Raw genomic sequence first — 18,929 nt, 5'->3', positions numbered from 1 at the left:
GATCACTATTAAAGAAAATTTTGCAAGTAAGAGCACTGGTATACAGGTAGGAATTAAAAAGGGGCATTATTTATAATATTAAAATACAATTTAATTTAATATTGTAAAACCACCTTAATAAAATCATACTTTCCTAGCTATGTAAGACATTAAAATTAAGAATACCATTTTAGTGAAAAAATAATTTATTATATAGAAAGCTGATTAAAATACACATAATATATGTCCAATAAACTAATTTAAGTGCATATACACTTAATTTTTAGATACACTTTAAAAGCTGTTACGCACAGTTCCATAGCCCAGGTGGTCAATTTCTTCTCAAAGGTGCAAAACACGGGAAAGACATGGAATTCAAAAGGAACCTAAAATACCATAAAAATTAATTGAAAGCAGTAATGAGTATAAAACAGTTCATTAGTTTAAAAATAAGTAAAAGCTAAAATATTTATATTTAGAAAATTAGCGAATCATGTCAGTACATTTGTCTAAAAACAACTTATAAAGAAAGTGATTTATAACATTAAAAAATATAGCATTTAACTCCCTATAGGGAAAAAAAAGAAATTTCAATATCTATAATTTTTTGCACTCTTAGGATAATAGTGATTATCAACAGATTTCTGAATTGTTTCCATAGGACTAAGAATAGCAGGATTTGCAAGAAGGAAATGTAGAGGCACCAACCAACCTTTATTTTCCTACCTGGAAGGTAGATGGGTAGGTGACATTAGGTACCTAACCATTTTAATCTGACAAAGTCGTATCCAAACTGGTCAGTCCTTATAACTATACTAAGGGAAGGAATCTTTTCAAATTAGATTCTTCGTCGATTCCCAAAGATTTGACTTATTAGTTCTGGGACCCAGTTCAGGAATCTCAGTCTAAAAATCCTTCCAAGGTGGGTTCTCAACCTTCGTTACATGTTAGAGTCAAAACATTGGAAGGTCTAAAAAATCCCATAATCTATGTTGCACATCTGATCGATAAGTCAAAACTCTGGGGGAGGAACCAAGGCATCAGTAGATTTTTTTAGTGTGTCTTTTTTTAAAATCAATACATTGAAAGTCTCCCAGGTTATTTCAATGTGCAATCAAGTCTGAGACCCAGTTCTGAGTAATCCTGGTCATGAACTAGTCTGGAAACCACTGTTCTGACATATCCACCAGACTGTTTCTCTCCATTTAATGTGCTACCCTGAGTCAACATTCTGTCCTCCACCTGATACACTTCTCTTCTTCTTTAAGAGGAAGAAGAAATTCCTACTCGCTGTCTGTCCCAAAGGAAATTTCAGTAACACTTCAAAGGTGAGATCTGCTACTCTTGTTTAGAATTTACATAGGAATCTAGTTATGCTATTTTTAACTAGCTAATATTTTTTTTTAATATTTGAATTCTTAAAATAATAAAAGAAAAAACCTTTCCCCAAATTTTACAACACATGATACAGAATACCTAACTAAATCTATATATATAAAGGCCGAAGCGACCGGCCGACTGGCCAGTAACTATGATGCGCATTGACCACCAGGGGGCATACGCTCAATGCAGGAGCTGCTAAGCTGCAGTCACTTAGCAGCAGTGGTTCTCCGGTGATGGACCGGGAACCAGAGAGGAGGGAGCCCGGTTCTGGGGAGAGTCATCCGAGAACCGCCCTCTCGAAATCTGGGACCCCTTGGGGGATGTTGGAGAGCCAGTTTTGGCCTGATCCCCGCAGGCCAGGCTGAGGGACCCCCCCCACCGGTGCACGAATCCGTGCACCAGGCCTCTAGTATGTCATAAAACAGAACACGTTACTGAATTTGGCCTAGAAATTACATAAATGAAGAAAAAGGGCTAAATTCTGTATTAAAGTAAATGCATACATTCTACAAGTAAATAAATTGACCTGATTCACTAACTTTCCCTGAAAAAATTACGTAACCTAAAGGAAAGTCTAGAAAATTTAGAAGCACATCTAAACAAACCCATATAAGATTTGTTCAATCAACACTGACATTTAGAAATATTTCTTTTAAGTTGCAAAAAGTATTGCTTATTCTGGACCAATGGGTGGGAGGGACAAAACATTTCTAAGAAAAACAAAAAACAAAAGTACTGCCCCCAAAAGGATACGAGAAAGGATACGCTTTGCATGACAGTATTACAGCGGTATTTACGCAGGAATGCTTCTAAAGAAGAACAGCGGGATGCAGTTTAATTTCTTCTCATTTCCACATGAAGTTTACATATAAATGATTTTTTAAAAACACACACTATATATTGTTTCTTGTTAACTGTTCCACTAAGGCATTTGTAGGACTTCTGACTACACCACTATAGATGTTTTAAGACAAAATTCAAATATTTAAGGTATCCCATAAAAGGAATAAACATGAAGCAAAATTTTCTCTAAGTTAAATAATTTTTTCAACTTAACAACAGTAATTTTGACTCATTTACTTCATCTTTTTCCAGTGTACAAAGGCAGAAATATTTTAAATAAAATAAAAAAGGATATATTTCCATTCTTTTTTCTTTCATCAATGTAACACAACTTTAAAGTTGGAAATGTAATTCTACCATTTTTAATAATAAAATTACTGGAGTGTGCATTAGAATTACATATTTGAAAAACAAAGATTTCATTCCACAAGACATGTATATATTTCTCTTAAGTGTTCAATTAGTAATTATAATGCAAATGCTCAGGCCCACCAAGGATGACTGATTTGTCCTGGCTTGGCCCACACACCCCGTCACAGAAAAACTGGGGGGCAGGAGGGGGAGGAGAGCTGGCTTCCTGGTTTCCAAGGTCCCCACCCCAGGCCTCCTGGACAGAAACTCTGGCAATCTGACACACTCCCCTTTATAAGACCCATTTTCCAAGTATGACTTTTATATACAAATAGGCTTTATTCTGCAGTTATAACTTTGAAGTTGAATGAGAATTAACAGCACAGTTAGAGACAGAGATGGACAGACGGATGCATGGAACTCAGGGCTTTCACTGGAGGTGCTGCTCTGCCAGCTCCGAGTGGCAGGCAGGGGTGACGGGCGGGGAAACCACAGGACCCTCATCCATAGGAGTTTGTGGCAGAATCTCAAAAAGTCTTCTCCTTCCACCTGTTCATACCCACACTTACCTTGACCGATTTGTATCACTTTCTTTTTCCTTCTTTAGAATCTTGTTTTGGTCTAGCAGATCGAGCGAATTGCTAATATTTAAAAATTAAGGTTTCCTTAATTGGAAGCAATCTTTTCTAATTATCAAGAACTTTCTAATTCAGGGTAGAGCAGAGTTTTTGAATTTATCTTTTATATTTATTTTTATACTCTCAGGCATCTGTTAAATACGTTTTATCTACCTGCTGTCCACGATTTGGGGGAGAAGTAAAAAATGTACCTTTTGTCTCCAGTCAGTATCTTCCACACCTAGACCTTCATCTATCCCGCTGATTAATAACTTGCAAACTATATTCACTACTAAAAGCAGGGTGATTAATCAATGGTATATTCTGTTTATTAAAATTCTTAAATGCAAATATGAATTACAGTACGATAAGATATAAGATAAAACTACAATGAACTGTATCTCTTTAATGACCCTAAAGGAATTTCGGGGGACTGCAGGCTCAGGCTCAGCGTGCACACACTGTTGGGCTGTGTAAGAGATGGATTTAGCCTTGGCTACATTTGAATAACCTCCTGCTGCTGCTGAGGTTCCTTCATCTCCAATAACCATCTAAACAACACTCATCTCTCTCAGCTAAGTACGTCTGTGATTGAGTACCTCCAGTTGTTAGAATGTCAGTTGTTAAGTCTTCTAAAGGTTGATAAAAATTAGTTTCAACTATACTCTTCTAAAAACTAGTGTTTGGAACAGTCAGGTTAAAAGGATACAACCACCATAGGTTTTCCAAAAAGAACATATCCGTTAGCTTCCTTCAAGGCCTTTGCTGCTGCTTTCTCATTCGGGAGCCCAATGAAGGCCTGTCCTTTCATGCGGCCCTCCTTCATCAGGCGGATGTCAAACCTGGAGGTCAGAAGAACCATGGTGACCAAACGAATGGAATTTGCTATTTCAGTGCGAAAACAACTATACAACCTCATTAGCACATCGATTCCTCAGGCTTCCTAACACTGTATTTTGTAGTCAGTTCTAAAATTGATTCTATGAGTCGACAATAGAAGTTTGAGGATGCACTTACATATATTTTTTAGCTATCTTAAATGTATTTATGTGATTTTAAAATTATCTTACTAGCAATTATGAAGCACATTTCTTAAGTTGTTACGTCGTATCTCTATTTTTTAAAAATTCCATGCAACCAATTCAATACTATTACTCAAGAGACAAAAAACAACTATACAGCCAAGAACAGAAGGGCTGATCATGACCCCAGAAAAAGAACAGGATTTCAGAGCAGGAAGAGTTGTTACTAATCACCGAGTCAAAACCACCCCTTCACAGGGATGCCCACGGAGACGGTGGTTTCTTCACCGTTGTTATACTGAGCTCAAGCCAGAGCTTGGAATACGAAGCAGATGTGTTATTCCTAGTGTAGAGTTCCACTCTTCAATAGTGTATTTTTTTTTTTAACATTTTGGACACAAAGCTATATTGGAGACTCCTTAGAAAAAGCAGATTATAACTTGTAACTAAAGTACTGCTTGCCATTTAGAGAGTCTATAGGACTAGGAAAATCATATAAAGCATAAAAAATGCAGTGAGATTTTAAAATTCACATGACTAAGTCCCATGGGGAACAATTATTAATCTGTCATTTTGTCAGATACAACTTTCTCCATATAGAATTATTTTCCCCATGAAACTCTAATTGCAGGCAATCCTGGAAATAGAAGGAAAGAATGTATACACACATTTGTACATATCGACGTACATAAAGTATTTACTTATTTATGTTTCTTACCATCATGATTTAAAGGCAGCAACAAGAAAAAGGACCGGCAAGAAAACCTTCTGATATTCTAATAAGAAAAGGCATCGGGGACTAATGCATATAATGGAGAATGTTAAGACCTGTGCATACCTATCTAAAAAAGGTACACAAGGCCAGACCAGACTTGAAAAGTGCTGGTTGCTCAAGAAGTTTATAACAAAATTAACTAGTTGAGAAGTCTCTCTCCTCACCTCTTCTGCTTCTAGTTTACATGGCCAACACAACAGTCTTACGTACTTAGGAGCCAACTATTATGGAATTTCAAAGAATAAAATTCTAACTGCAAACATTAGCTTTTATGTCATTTACAAAGCATATCCCTCCGAGACGCTCTCATAGGAGCCCTGCTTGACTCAGTCCAGTTCAGAGAAGTGACTGCCAGGGGGAGAGTGAGAAACGGCCTGACAGCTGTGGGCCACCGGGTGAGGCACCGACGGTGGTTTTCCAGGGGGACTGGGCACCAGCAGCTCGGCCCATCCCTGATCTCCTAGGAACGCAAACCCACAGGCCCCGCCTCCGTCTGGAAACCCACACTCCCTCCAGGTGGTTCCTATTGCAGGTGAACCTCTGCTTTGGGACCCGCATTTCTGATGAGGCTGTTTCTCTAAGTACATTTTACTAGAACTCGGCCACCAATAGTTTTATGTATTGTTTGTGGCCGCTTTCATGCTCCGAACGCAGCCCTGAGCTGCTGCAACCGGGACCACGTGGCCTGCACTGAGGTGAAACCACTGGATGTTTACAACCTGCCCATCTGCAAAGAAGCCTGCCGACTCCGCGTCTCACTAAAGGACAAGCGCTGGGTTAACCAGGGTTACTTCCTACCAGGTGAACAGAAAACTGAGAATATGACGGCCACTTACATTATCCGTTGTGTTTCTGATGAAAAGTCAACATATCTTCCAAAAATAAATTTAAGGTCCTAGAATTTCAATAAGAAAAAAACAAAAACAAAAACAAAACAAGTAAGGAAGTCCAGCCAAAAAAATAAATAGTAAAATAATAAACTTTATTTACAAAATTTGACTTACCTTTTCTTGAACATGTTTAGCTAAATTCTTTACATAAATCCTACAGTTTGGTTCACCGGGTTCATAACTTCTGAAAACCGAAAGCGTTTCCATTTCTTATTTAAAAACAAAACAAGGAAGTAAAGTTAAGATATTTTACATCAATGTTAAAGCCTCAGAGGGAGCAAGGCTGGTCCACGTCCTGGAATTACCTTCTCGAGAGACCCGGCCCTTCTCCAGCTCCCGCCTGGAGATGCACTCGGACGGCGTCTCGTCAGAGTCTTCCTTACTCTCCTCGGCGACGCTCGGGTTAGGTTTGGGGAAGATCTTTCCAAATCCTACAGTGGACGCATCACCTTGGGCAGCAGGTAAATCTAAGGGTCAAGGTCAACAGGAGCCATTAAGAATCCCTCCTTTCAAGGCCGTCTGTCTTCCACTCTGAATTGTCAGGACGTCTTTGACACCAAGCCCTCTGGTGTTTTTTCGGACTTTAGAACAGGCAGGCAAAGTCTGCTTGTCAAGGTTCAAATAGTTAAGTATTTCAGGGTTTGCAGGAGTATGGGTCTTCATAAGGCACAGAAACCTGTACTAAGAGAACTGGCGCCTGCAGGCATCTACGCACAAGATGGTCGGTCACACTGCTGTTTCCTAACCAACACTGCGATATACCAACAGAACCACCGCACATCACACTTCACGAGCCAGCGTAAGAACCCTTCTAGCGCATTTCCAGTGCAGACATCAGTACAAGCCAGGCTCCAGTGCACCCTGCAGTCCATTACTCGCAACAGGCAATGTGACATTCCCATCGGCAGCACCAGTGCTGATTATATAAAAAAGGTGCCACTGGACAGTATCCCATGGTACCGAGGAAGCCCTGATGGCATAGTTTACATATAGTTCACAATTACTAAGACAGAAACGTTGCATATAGAATATAATTCTAACTCAAACGCTGACTGAGAAACATGTTTACATCGCATTTAAAGAACTATGCTAAGCGAATAAGCCAGTCAGAGAAAGATAAATATCACATGATCTCACTCATTTGTGGAATATAATGAACAACATAAACTGATGAACAAAAACAGATCCAGAGACAGAGAAGCATTGATCAGACCGTCAAACCTCAGAGAGAAGGTAGGGGAGAGTGGGGGTTAGGGAGAGAGATCAACCAAAGGACTTGTATGCATGCATATAAGCCTAACTAATGAACAGACACCAGGGGGGTGAGGGCATGAGTGTGTGTGTGTGGGGGGGGGGGGGGGGGGGTGAGGGGTAATGGGGGGGGATAAGGACACATATGGAATACCTTAATCAATAAAGAAAACAAATAAAATAAAGAACATTTACTTCAAATTCCTTTAAAAAGGTGAAAGAATTTTAAAAAATACAAAAAGAAATGAACTCATAGACAGACAACAGTATGGTGATTACCAGAGGGAAACAGAGATTGGGGGAGGTAGGAGAGAGTAAAGGAGGGACACGTGTATGGAAAGAGACCTGACCTGGGATGGTGAACCATAAACAGATGATATATTATAGAACTGTGCCCCTGAAACCTGTATAATTGTATTAACCAATGGCTCCCCAGTAAATGCAATAAAAAAATAAAGAGCATTTCTTTATATGGAATAGAAAAAAAAAAGAACTAGAACGTGCTTACCAGGATTTTGTTCTTCAAAATCATCTTCCTTTTCTAATTCTTTCTTAAATGCAGCCGGCATGTCAGTGGATATATGGAACTCAATCTTTTTATTCCCGACCGGCTGTGGCTGATCGAATACATCCGACGGGGACAGCACCGGGTGTACACTGCAGTTCACAATCACAGCGTTACGTTGCAACCACAAAGAATGTCCCCGGGAAAACACTATTTTGTGTTTACTGTACTTTTAAAAAGCTAACACTGATAAAGCACGCACCACTACAGGCATTTCACAAAGTAAAACTTCCATTAACTAACTTCGGTAAACCCTGACACATGTTCTGCTGTAAGTCCTATTAAGGTCCTAGTTTAGACAGATCGCAGAGTCCCACAGCCAGTGACAGGGACAGTACATGAGGACTATTAATTAAAAATGGGGAAAAAGATCATTTTAACAAACGCCTTTCTCAATTTATGAAGTTATGAGCTCAAGGGAAGTTGACATAGTAGAAAAGTTCCATGAAATTAAAATTGCAATTAAGAGTAATTTAATCTGATTAAGATATTGAAATACATAGAACTCCATGACAAACAGACATCTCTGCCACAACTATATTTTAAAAATGTGAGTTCCGCAAGCAGACTAGCACCTACAGAACCCTTGTTCCATAATCCAAAACAGAACTACCTGTGAGAGACGGGCGCAGGTGTGGTCAGCATGTCCTTTATTTTCCGCCTTTTTCTCACATGGCGCTGTCTTGTTGCTTTTGGTCTTTTCGGCTGAAGATTTGCCAATTCCATTAGTTTGGCCATTCTGCCTTGGAGAAGGGAAAGGCAAAAATTATTTCCGTACACCAAAAGGTTGCCAGTTCAATTCCTGGTTGGGGCGAGTACAGGAGGCAACTAACTGATCGATGTTTCTCTCTCACATCAATGTTTCTCTCTCTCTCTCTCTCTCTCTCTTTCCCCCCCTCCCCCCTCCCTCCCTCCGTCCATCCATCCTCCCGCCCCTTCTTCTCTCTAAAAAAAAAAAATTTTTTTAAATCAATGAACATGTCCTTGGGTGACACTGAAATAGTGTATAACTACTATATGCTCGAGGGGTTGGTGCTGGGGATAAACACATTCTAATGTCCCCAAGTTACCACGAATTACAGTAAAATTCAGAAGAGCAAGAGAATCTCCTCTCATGGAATGTGTCTCTTTGACTCTAAACCAGCATGATATGACGTTACGGACCTCTGTCGGTCTTCCTCATCGCTGCTTTCATACTCGGACTCTTTACTAGATAAGTCCTCGTCCTCGTCCGGCAACGGCGGTTCCTCCGGGGGCCGAGGAGACACAGGTGGGAGAGGGGCGTGTAACGGCACATAGTCTTCATACTAAACAACAACAAAACCAGTGATGTTTCCAGAACACATAAACCACTCCATTCGATGCACGACTCTCGTCTCTCTGTAGCTCATATTCCAACACACTCCACACACACGGAGGGACCCCTGCATGGCAGATGGCGAGCTGAGCAAACATGTGCTTTTTCCTGGGCACCTGGCATACACCTTTAAGAATCTCTGCCTAAAGGTGTATGCTAAAGTAACCAAGTATTTCCAAACTCCCCTGGCAGTTAGAGTTCACCAGGAAAATGTTTTGGCCAATGAAGGATTGGCATGAAAACCCTCCACACATGAAATTCTCTTCCTTCTTGCTTGGCAGGCTGCACGGCAAAGCCCTCACCAACCTGAGAACACGCGCAGCGGGGACGGAGGTCTGTTGAATGACTCAGTAGGGCAGAGCATCATGCTGCACTATTTTTGGAATGAACTTGACATGAGCAAGAAGTAGCTTATATTGCGTCAAGTGACTAAGACTTGAGTTTACTTGTTAACTGCAGTTGGCATAATCTTAATATCCTTGCACTGAGCCAGGCACTGCGGTGGCGGGAAAATTTTCTACTTAAATGTCAGCACTGAAAATAATTTCTCATTGAGGTTATCTGAAAAAGGACTGTGGCAAAATAACAACCAGAATTATTCCAGAGCACACAAAGCCTTTTACCTGAATTCCTGATAAATGTGCATAGCAAACTCTAATGAAAGTATTAGCAACCTTTCTTCTGCAAAGAAAGCTCTATATGCCACAGGGGGTGAGATAAGGAAGTCGGCTCCAGGCTCCAGGTAATTATCCTACGGGGCAGGCTGCTCTGGATCGAAGGGCTAACAGCTTTGCATTCTCCACATGACCCTTATTTCCATCACAGGGACTCTGTACCTGCTCCTTAGTTTCAGGGCACAGGAGAGGCCAAGGGCATCTGTAGCATTTAGTCTCAATAATCCCACCCCTGCAGGAGCATTTTTGAATCTTGAAAATTCTAAGAGCTTTCTTACCATGGGAGGTCGTGCAGTGATTGGTCCAAAAGGTGTGGGCAAATTCATTTTATTCATAAGATGAAGCACCTTAAATGGTAAAGATTTAGAACCGCTTAGTGAAATGGTGATCAGCTCACGTTTTATGTACTTAAAAACTCTGCGATGACACTACTGATGAATGTGGTGCAGAGGCCGGCAGACCTCTCACCTTCATGACCCCAGGACAGGCTGGAACAAGCCCTGGTGTATCTCAGGTTTGCCTTCCTAAATTTTTGTCTGTTCTGCAAACGTTATTCTCATTATTACAATACAAAACCTTCTGACATGCTATTTCTCCCTTGATTATTGTAAAATTAGGAAACAGAGAAGTAAAATGACAAAATCAACATTATCTACATTCTGTACTTCAGAAAGTATCCTATTACTATCAATACTTTCAAACCTTTGCCACGGGATCAACTATGTCCTTTCCGTTAAGAAAGAATCTCTATTTAAAGGTGTATGCTAACGTAGCCAAGAATTACCAGAAATTGCATTTCCCAAATTACCTTCTGTTTATTGGTATTAATACTAAACATAATGGGCTGCTTATGCCGTAGTTTATAAAAGCCTGTACTTGGAGGCAGTAATATTTCATTACCATTTGAAATGGACAGAATGTCTGTGACGCACCCCACCCCCCAACTCACATGCTGAATCCTGACCCCCAATGTGCAGGTATTAGGAGGTGGGGGAAGGGATGGGGCTTTGGGAAGTAATTAGGTCATATGCCAGGCCATCTGCCACCTGAAGAGGGCCCTCCCCAGAACCCCACCTCGCTGGCACCCTGATCTCGAACTTCCAGACGTGAGAAATCATTTTCTGTGTTTAAGCCGCCTACTCTGTGGCATGGTTACAGCAGACTGCACTGATTATGACATCTGTCAGCTACTGTAATGTCACTGCCTGGCGGAATGAGTCTAATTAGTACTATGTGGAAAACTCTGAGAGCTGGCATGGAAAATAAAACGCCAGGTTCCTCATGCATTTCCTGTGGGGAAAGCTGGTTTTACTCTACGCACCTGGACATAGAACTTGGGCACACTTGCCAGGGCGTTTACTATGTTGGCGAGGATTGTGCTGGACGGCGGGGGGTACATGTACTTGAGGCAGGAATCCAGAGGAAACGTCAGCCTAGAAAAAATATTTAAAATGCTCATTGTGGGCTTCATAGCTCAGGGGTTAGAGCACTGGTCTCGTAAAATGCTCATTGTGTTCCACTGAGTTTCATATCAATAACTGGTTTTAGATAATCTGGTAACAAAAAGAACCGATCCAATAATTCAGGAGTCTAGGGTTGCTGGGGCCTAATAGACCCAAACAAGCCCATTTAGGAAGAAAGCTGCCTTCTGGCTGCATTACAGGAAAATGAGACTTTTCTTATCAGAACTTATCTCGTAGCTCTGAACATTCTAATGGAACCAAATTCAGTGACCAGTTTTTATAGCTCAAAATGTTTAATTGACAGACTAAAAATAGACATGACCAAATATCCCTTTTGAATAAATTATCTGATTTACAATACACACACACACAGAGAGAGAACAACAAAATAAAAAGAAAAAGCACTAACCCATGGTTTGGTGCAATTCCATTTTCTATAGTCAAACAACCAAGTTCTTTCTTTTCTTTATCATCTTCCACAGGCTCATCAGACCTAGGACACACAGAATCAAAGTTGATCTTAACTTTAGAAATAGAGTGAAAAAGTACATACAGAAAGAAAATTATCTTTTCATACATGGCATTATGAAAACTGTTCCATAATAAATAAAATGTTCAGATACTGTCCATGACATGCCACATTTCATTTAATCTTCACTGAAACCCTAGGAAGACGTTGTGGTAAATCTCACTGAAGACTGAAAACCCCTGACATTTACATGGTGTACAACAGTGATGCTCCAATTTCTATAATTGCATTGCTCTCCTCCCCCAATTTCTAACTTAGCAGACCGGTTAAGGCCCCAAAACCTGTATGCCAGTCAAGATCCTATAGGAAGCAGCTGGTCCAGGGACTACTAGTCTTTGAGAACCACTGGTGTAAAGCTTATTTGTAAAGGTTATATAACTTACCAAGAGCTATAACTAGAAAGCAAATACTAGTCTTCGATTGCAAAAGCCATACCTATGCATGACACCCACAGTCTGTAATACAACAGACTTTATGCTAATTACCTTCCCTCCACTTAAAGGTGAATGTTGTTAACGGTACTCTCTTCCCACTTCACGTTAATTCCTAATATTAAATCAACTCCTAATGCATGACTAGAAACAAAAATACGTTGCTTTACTGTATTACATTCAATTAGAGAAACGTATCAATGTGAGGAAAACCCAACTGTCTACGCACCTTTTCTTTTTGTCTGTGCCTGAAGGGGGACATGGGGAATGAACTTCATCTTGCTCTTTTGCAAATTCAACAACTAAAGTGTGACCTAGAAGTTTCAGCTGGTGGAGTCTTGTCAGTGCCTTCCGTTGGAAGAGAAGAATAAGAAATTGGATACTGCACCAACAGTGATTGTTAGAGACCATCTGCATTCACACATGTCCTTGGTTAATGCTGTTACCACTTCTTTGGCTATTTCTTACCCATTTCTGATTTCACGCTGCCCAGCCTTTCTGACTGGCTTCCTATCACTTAGCAAAATTAAAATCTGATTAAATCCAGCACATAGTTAATCTACTGTTCTTAGATCCCAATACCTAACCTCTGGGTGAGATCTGCCAAATGATAGTCAAAGGTAGCCTGTGGAGCCAAATCTTGAAATGCAAACCCTTTTGCTTTTTAAAACTATAGTTTATGTGTTATTTTTGAACCAAGACTGGATAATTGTTAACTTTGATAGTAAAGAAAAAGTCCCACCTTTACAGCTGCTTTTTCATTAGGGAAAGTAGCAAACGCTGTATGTTTCTGAAAAAGAATTAAGGCACAAAAATTATTTCGAATATAATTTCAGGTCTTCATAAGGAAGTCTGATATTTTACCAGTTAGTAGTGATTTGACATTAATAAAATCTTGGAAAAGAATGAAAAATCAAGATCACTTTAACTGATTACTGCTAATTTCACACACACACCCACACACACACACACACACACATCCGTCAAACAATTCAACAGATCAAAAGTTTAAAAACTTCTACTATACCCAAACGACTATCCTTAAACTATCCAAAAATATAAAATATCTGCTATTTTATAATACATATAAAGATCTTAAACTTTATACACCCAAATGCAGAGTTTAAAAATGTTCATAAGAAAGAAAATTCCTTGAGTGCATATTTCCTGTGGGCTTTATCTTTGCAATAAGGGTTCAAAGGAAGAACGCTATGTTTAAATATAAATTACATTAAGTCGAAAGAAAATAAACTATTATGCTAAGAAAGAGTTCTTGCCTAAAGCATTTAAAGTTGCTCGAGTAAATTGTTACTTTTGTCTAATCTGTTCCAAGATGACTTGATTAAATGCACTTAAACTGAACCACATAGAATATTCGTATCTGCTGGTCCACAGCAGGTCCTGGAACAATGAATGTCATTTTGTTCAAAGTCCGCTCCTTCTAAGTTGATGAGCTGCCTCGGGAACTTGATTACCTCCTGTTTCCATCAATCAGCCTGTGGTAAAACCAGGTTCCTTGTATGTCCTTTTGCTTAAAGTTGCAGAACCTATCGATGATATGGAGGACTTACTGTACCTGACACTTGGACCAAACTGGTCTTTTTTCACTAATCCTCAACCCTGGCTGCGTATCAGAATCCTAGGGGCCCTGCAGCTCCACGGGTGACTTGCCCCAAAGACCACCTTGCGGAAACTTAGCGCCTTCCTCTTCTCATGCAGACAAGTCCAGCTAAAACGTCGTCAGGTATAAAAGAAACGAAATAGGAATTCTGTAACTAGTTCTCTCCAATCTACTATAGCAGTTTCTCCTCTCTGTTCATGGACTGTCTTATGAGTGGCTTGTAAATGAACCAACATTTTTTTTTAAGTCCTTCTTCCCTGTTTCCGAGAGCACGGAGCCTGGGAGGAACACCCCATCTTCCGAGGCGTTTGGGGACCCCGGGATGGGTACCTAACTAAGCCGCGTCCCTTCCTTCATCCTCGCCTTCCCCACCTCCCTGTCCCGCGGCGCTGTCAGCGATCCAAGCTTCCGCCCATCAAAGCGCCGCGGGACCCGCGGGAGATCGGGATGGGAGAGAGGGGAACCCCGCGCCGCGAGCAACTCGCCCCTCGCGAGCGCCTTACCAGTCGCCCCTTATCGGACAGGACGCGCACGGACTGCGCCCCGAAATACTTAAGCAAGTCCTCTTTCTCCTCCGCGGTCAGCTCGGCCGGCAGGTGCCTCACGAGGAGGGTTCGGTCGCCCCGCGGCGGGGAAAGCGAAGCGGAGCTCGGGCATCCTCTGGCCGCGGGCAGCGGCTGCTCGGGGGCCGCCATGGGCCCCGGAGAAGGAACGGCCGGGACGCGGAGCGGACCACCGCAGTGAAGCGCAAGCTGGGATCAATGGATAAGTTTTCCGCCTCGCGCGAAGGATTCTGGTAGCACGGAAATGCCGCGAGAGGTGGTCGCCTTCTCGCGAGACGCTCGCGAGAGTGACACTTCGGAGGGCGGTTCCTGGGACTGGAGGGCGTGGTTCTGCAGTGATTGGAAAGGAACGTGGTTAGGATTCCAGGCGGCTGCGGAAGGTATTAAAGACGAAAATGTGTCCGAGAGAGTGTGAAGATTTAAAAAGTTGTCAAAGACGGAACAGAGAGGCAATACCTCAATCGAGCTGAGGAAGGAGGAGGGAAGCCCGCCAGGAGGAGTCTGTTGCGCATGTGCGGGCCCGGGCACCGGCAGGGGCGTGGCGCTTGCGCAGTTGGCCGCGCTGGCGGGCTTCCCGCTCCTGCCTGGAGAGGAGGCTGCAGGGTGCGCTTGTGGGTGTGGGTTTACTGTCCGGATAGGATACCTCGGAGACAGCAAGTTCTTTTTGCAACTCAGCGAGGTCCACGCAGGCAGGAGAACTCGGTGTAAGGAGCAAAGGGTCGAAACACACGTGTTTTGTCTTCTGGGTCACTGTGCACACAGCAGCCCGCTGGGCGCTCAGGCCCGGCTCATTTCTTGACTAATTCACGCTTCACTCCTGCGTTCACCTTGTGCAGCAGTGAAGCAGAGCTCTCTACTCTTGCTTGAAGACACTCGGGTGTTCTTGTTTCTGTTCACTTAGACATGCGGCAGATGCACCCCCTTAATGGTCTTGATCTTCATCCAAAGGGGGCTCTTGGTGTCCTTGCCTTTAAGTTCCCGTATACCTCTTCCCCTGGTACGACCCGGTTTCCTGTGTATTCCGGTTATTTGTAAGTTTGATGTGACTCGTGCACTTCATCATTATCCGTCACGTGGATTGTTGCCTTCGCCCTCCAATGGGTCTCCTTACTCCCACTGCACACACCCACACCCTGCAGTCTGCTCTCCCTCACTGTACCTAGTGCGATTTTAAAAAACACTGTTACTGATTTCAGAGAGGAAGGGAGAGAGCGAGCTGGAAACATCAATGATGAGAATCATTGATCAGCTGCCTCCTGCGCGCCCCCTAGTGAGAATGGAGCCCAAATCCCTGGCTTGTGCCCTGACTGGGAATCTAATCATGACCTCCTGGTCCACAGGTCGATGCTCAACCGTTCAGCCACACAGGCCAGACGTCCAGTCTTATCTTTATCTTGCTTGCATGTATCAGGGTTTCCGTTTTGCATTCAGAGGTAGTTAAAAGCACAGCTTTGGGAGTGAAACTGCCTCGGTTTATATGCCTGTTCTGCTGTGTGACTTAGGGGGAGTTCCTTACCTGCTCTGCCAAGTTCTCTGATCTGTAAAACGAAGACACCGTCTTCCTCAGAGGCTTGTTACTAAGTATTAAATTAATGAATCTGCCCTACAGTTGTTCTCTTTGTTATTTTTACTTTTAATTGATGATTATATGGGTGATGTTTGTCTTTCCCACTAGATTTTAAGGAACCGTGTTATTTTCTCCCACCATTGTAGCTCCAGACCCCAGCGCATAACAGGCACTCTAAATTGTTGTTGAAAATACATTTTTTACAAAGAATGGTTTAAGTCGAGGTTAACAGTGCATGCCTGTGTGTGCACTGAAGTCAGCTGCATATTCTCAGTTGTCAGTCACGGTCACTAGATGGCAAGCTTGTCCCAGGCAAGGCAAATGCTGCTTTAAGCCCCCAGGAACTGAAGATGGGGAAGTGTCATATACTAGACAGTGCATGGTTTTTAGGCTGGTAGAATGATAGGAAGATAAAAGTTTAATCAGAAATAAGAATTGCCTATTTTTATTCTTCACTCCATCATGTGCTCTGCCCTTCTGACTAGCTCATCTTTCATTTGATTTATTTATTTTTATTTTATTTTTTAAGGATTTAACCAGCCACACACAGACACTGGCTGAACGTGGCCCGGCGGCTGCTGTGACAGCCCGGTGAGACCCGTGAGGATTCTGAGTCACAAGTGAATCCGTTGCCTGCATGTCTGTGGGGAAAGAGCAATGTGTCCCTTCTCGAGGCTGCTCCCCAGGTGTCCTGCTCACCCCCAGCAGGGCAGGCCCGAGACCTGGCTAAGGGCACCTATGGGCACTTCTGTCCTTGGCGTTCTGTTCAATAGAGATCAAATCCTGGACACATTTAACCCCAAAGCCGGCAAGAGGCATACATAACTGGACGTGCTGAAGTTTCAACTCTTCCATTTCTAGAAATTTCTCCTTTACTTCTGTTTACTTAAGGACCAATTGATGCCATTTTCCCTTTCTCTGGACATTCTTTCCAAATGGAAAAAGCCAAAGAAAGCCACACACATCCATATTTGCTGAGCTCTTAAGATCCCTTCAGCATCCAAACTGCAACCAAACTCAAACCAGCCGCGCTTGTCAGTGTTTGATTTCAAAATTCCGGAGCCTGAGGCTCTATGCGGTCCTCGTGGGCAGGAACCACCAGCCAGGGCTTCCAGAGAAAACGTTTGCTGGCTCCTCGACCTGGTCAGAGGCCCCAGGACCTGGTACAGGCCCTGGTCAGAGGCTGCAGCTGCCCCCTGAGCACAGTCTCAGGCAGAGCCCAGAGCACACAGGAGACTGGGTGGAGGTCAGTGGGCATCCTCTACATATGATACATCTAGCATTTCTCTCGTCCCACTGACACCTTGTTACAATACTCATGATTTCCCATTGAAACACAGCGCTCAGAAAGGTCTCTTATAGGATTATTATTAACCAGAGTTTTCTTACTCCTTTCAACCATAGACCTTTACCTGCTGGTTCCAAAATCTACCATGATTATGGCTGGAGCATGAGCTACATTCTATCTTATGCCCTCTATCCTTTATTCTTGAGCAAAAACTTTGTCTTTTTTTTTTCTTCTTCTTCTTCTAATTATTGCTCACTTATATGGGTGTGAGGCACGTGCCATTTTCATTCTCTTCTAGCTCGCAATGTGTGCCATTTTGAGAAAAGAAACTGCTATTGTGCCTGTTTAATTGCACCTTTTTTAGCAACATTGCCAACAGGCACCTGGTATAAAAGAAAGAAATGGAAGTGTTGAAGAGTCTACAAATGAGATAACCTCTAAATGATCGAAGTTTGAGGCTTTTGAAAATTAATTTTATAAATACCAATCAATTGAAATTGATTAAGTGTGTGTATATGCTTCTTATTAATCAAAAGGCATGTGAAAGTATTTTTTTTCTCTACTTTTAGCAAAAAGGAGGGAGTAGCATAAGGTTGCTTCTATCTGCGAAGTTTTCAAAAGCTTTTACCTATTTTTAGATAGTTTTAGCCAGATTGTATATTACAGTGTATTAAGTCAGAGAAAATACCTGTTTCGTAAGATCACCAACAAATTGTTGTCTTCTAGGTAATCTGCATGGTACATCTAAACAATAGAAGTCTGACATTTGGTCAATATTTGTTTCCCAAAGTAATGATTTTGGTCAGTACTATTATTTAGCGATACCTCAATTATCTAGAATTAAGCAAACTGGCAACCTAGCTCATGTAAAATAAAGTCTACCCCCCATCAAATAAATATGCAAAAATCTCTGAACGTTCAGATGGGTAACTTGCTCTACCATCCCGTTTCTCAGCCATGGGGTTTGCATTGAGCTACCTCTGTTGACTTCAGGGCTAGACTCATTGGCTGGAAGCCATCACGGTCCAGCCACTGACCTTATTTCATGGGAGCAGCAGACAGTCCAATGGAAGCCGCTGTGATCAGCTGGGCTCGTCAAGGCTGGGCTTGGTGATACGGTGCTGCATGGCTTGGAAACAGCGAGGCGTGTTGTTAACGAGGGAGCGTGGCCCAGAACAGGGCCTCCACCAGGAGCGGAGCCTGAACGTTGGCCCTGGGGCAGGCTGGTTTCTCTCCTGACACGCAGCTCCCCCACCGGCTCCTGTAGCTGGCCAGGCTCCCTCCCTTCCGACACCCACCTTCTTTGCATTTCCCGCCAGTAGCTACCAAAAGAATCCCAACTCATGGATCTAGTTTATTCTTAGATGATCTCTTTGGTTCTTTATGCAGGTACCTATTTTTGATTTATGAACAATTCTAAGAGCCTCCATTATGTAGTTTTGCAGCGAAGAGTAGAGAAATGAAAAGTTGAAGGGTAAAGATGGGCAGCCCGCCGTCGTTCAGTTGGTGGGTGCGTGTTCTTAGCCTGTCAGAATGAAGACCCGTGGGGATAACGGACCACAGCCTCCTTTTTGTGCCTTTGTCCCCAGTTTCTAGGATGATTTCTTGTGCATTGTAACCCCTGTTAGTAAGGCCATTATAACTTACAGGAGAACAATCTGGATTATTGTTTCTTAGAAAAAATGGATAAATGAAGAAAAGCATATTTATGTTTAAGATACTAAGTTACAGCCACAGCCAGTGTGGCTCAGTTGGTTGAG

At 42.3% G+C, this 18,929-nt stretch overlaps 1 protein-coding gene across 2 annotated transcripts; it reads right to left on the bottom strand.

Annotated features, from left to right (window-relative positions):
* Positions 1-291: 291 nt before the first annotated feature.
* On the bottom strand, positions 292-14,513 carry RNPC3 (RNA binding region (RNP1, RRM) containing 3). 2 transcript variants are annotated; one of them, XM_070397568.1, is made up of 15 exons: positions 14,255-14,513; positions 12,873-12,920; positions 12,360-12,478; positions 11,580-11,663; positions 11,029-11,140; positions 9,986-10,054; positions 8,841-8,983; positions 8,290-8,415; positions 7,620-7,768; positions 6,166-6,327; positions 5,975-6,069; positions 5,807-5,865; positions 3,883-4,015; positions 3,126-3,197; positions 292-2,171 (listed from the first exon to the last, which is right to left on the bottom strand). In XM_070397568.1, exons 1-14 carry the CDS (start codon positions 14,444-14,446, stop codon positions 3,141-3,143), a joined length of 1,548 nt encoding a protein of 515 aa, XP_070253669.1. In that variant the 5' UTR covers positions 14,447-14,513; the 3' UTR covers positions 292-2,171; positions 3,126-3,140. The 2 variants fall into 2 exon arrangements, with proteins under 2 accessions (XP_070253669.1, XP_070253668.1); XM_070397567.1 differs by having other exon boundaries at positions 292-365.
* Positions 14,514-18,929: the final 4,416 nt, after the last annotated feature.

The sequence above is a fragment of the Myotis yumanensis genome, unplaced genomic scaffold, assembly GCF_028538775.1.
Source record: "Myotis yumanensis isolate MYYU_CA2020_CCGP unplaced genomic scaffold, mMyoYum1.0.hap1 SCAF_17, whole genome shotgun sequence".
Lineage (NCBI taxonomy): Eukaryota > Metazoa > Chordata > Mammalia > Chiroptera > Vespertilionidae > Myotis > Myotis yumanensis.
The sequence above is the reverse complement of the archived record's forward strand: the minus strand, read 5'-3'. Positions and strand labels throughout refer to the sequence as shown.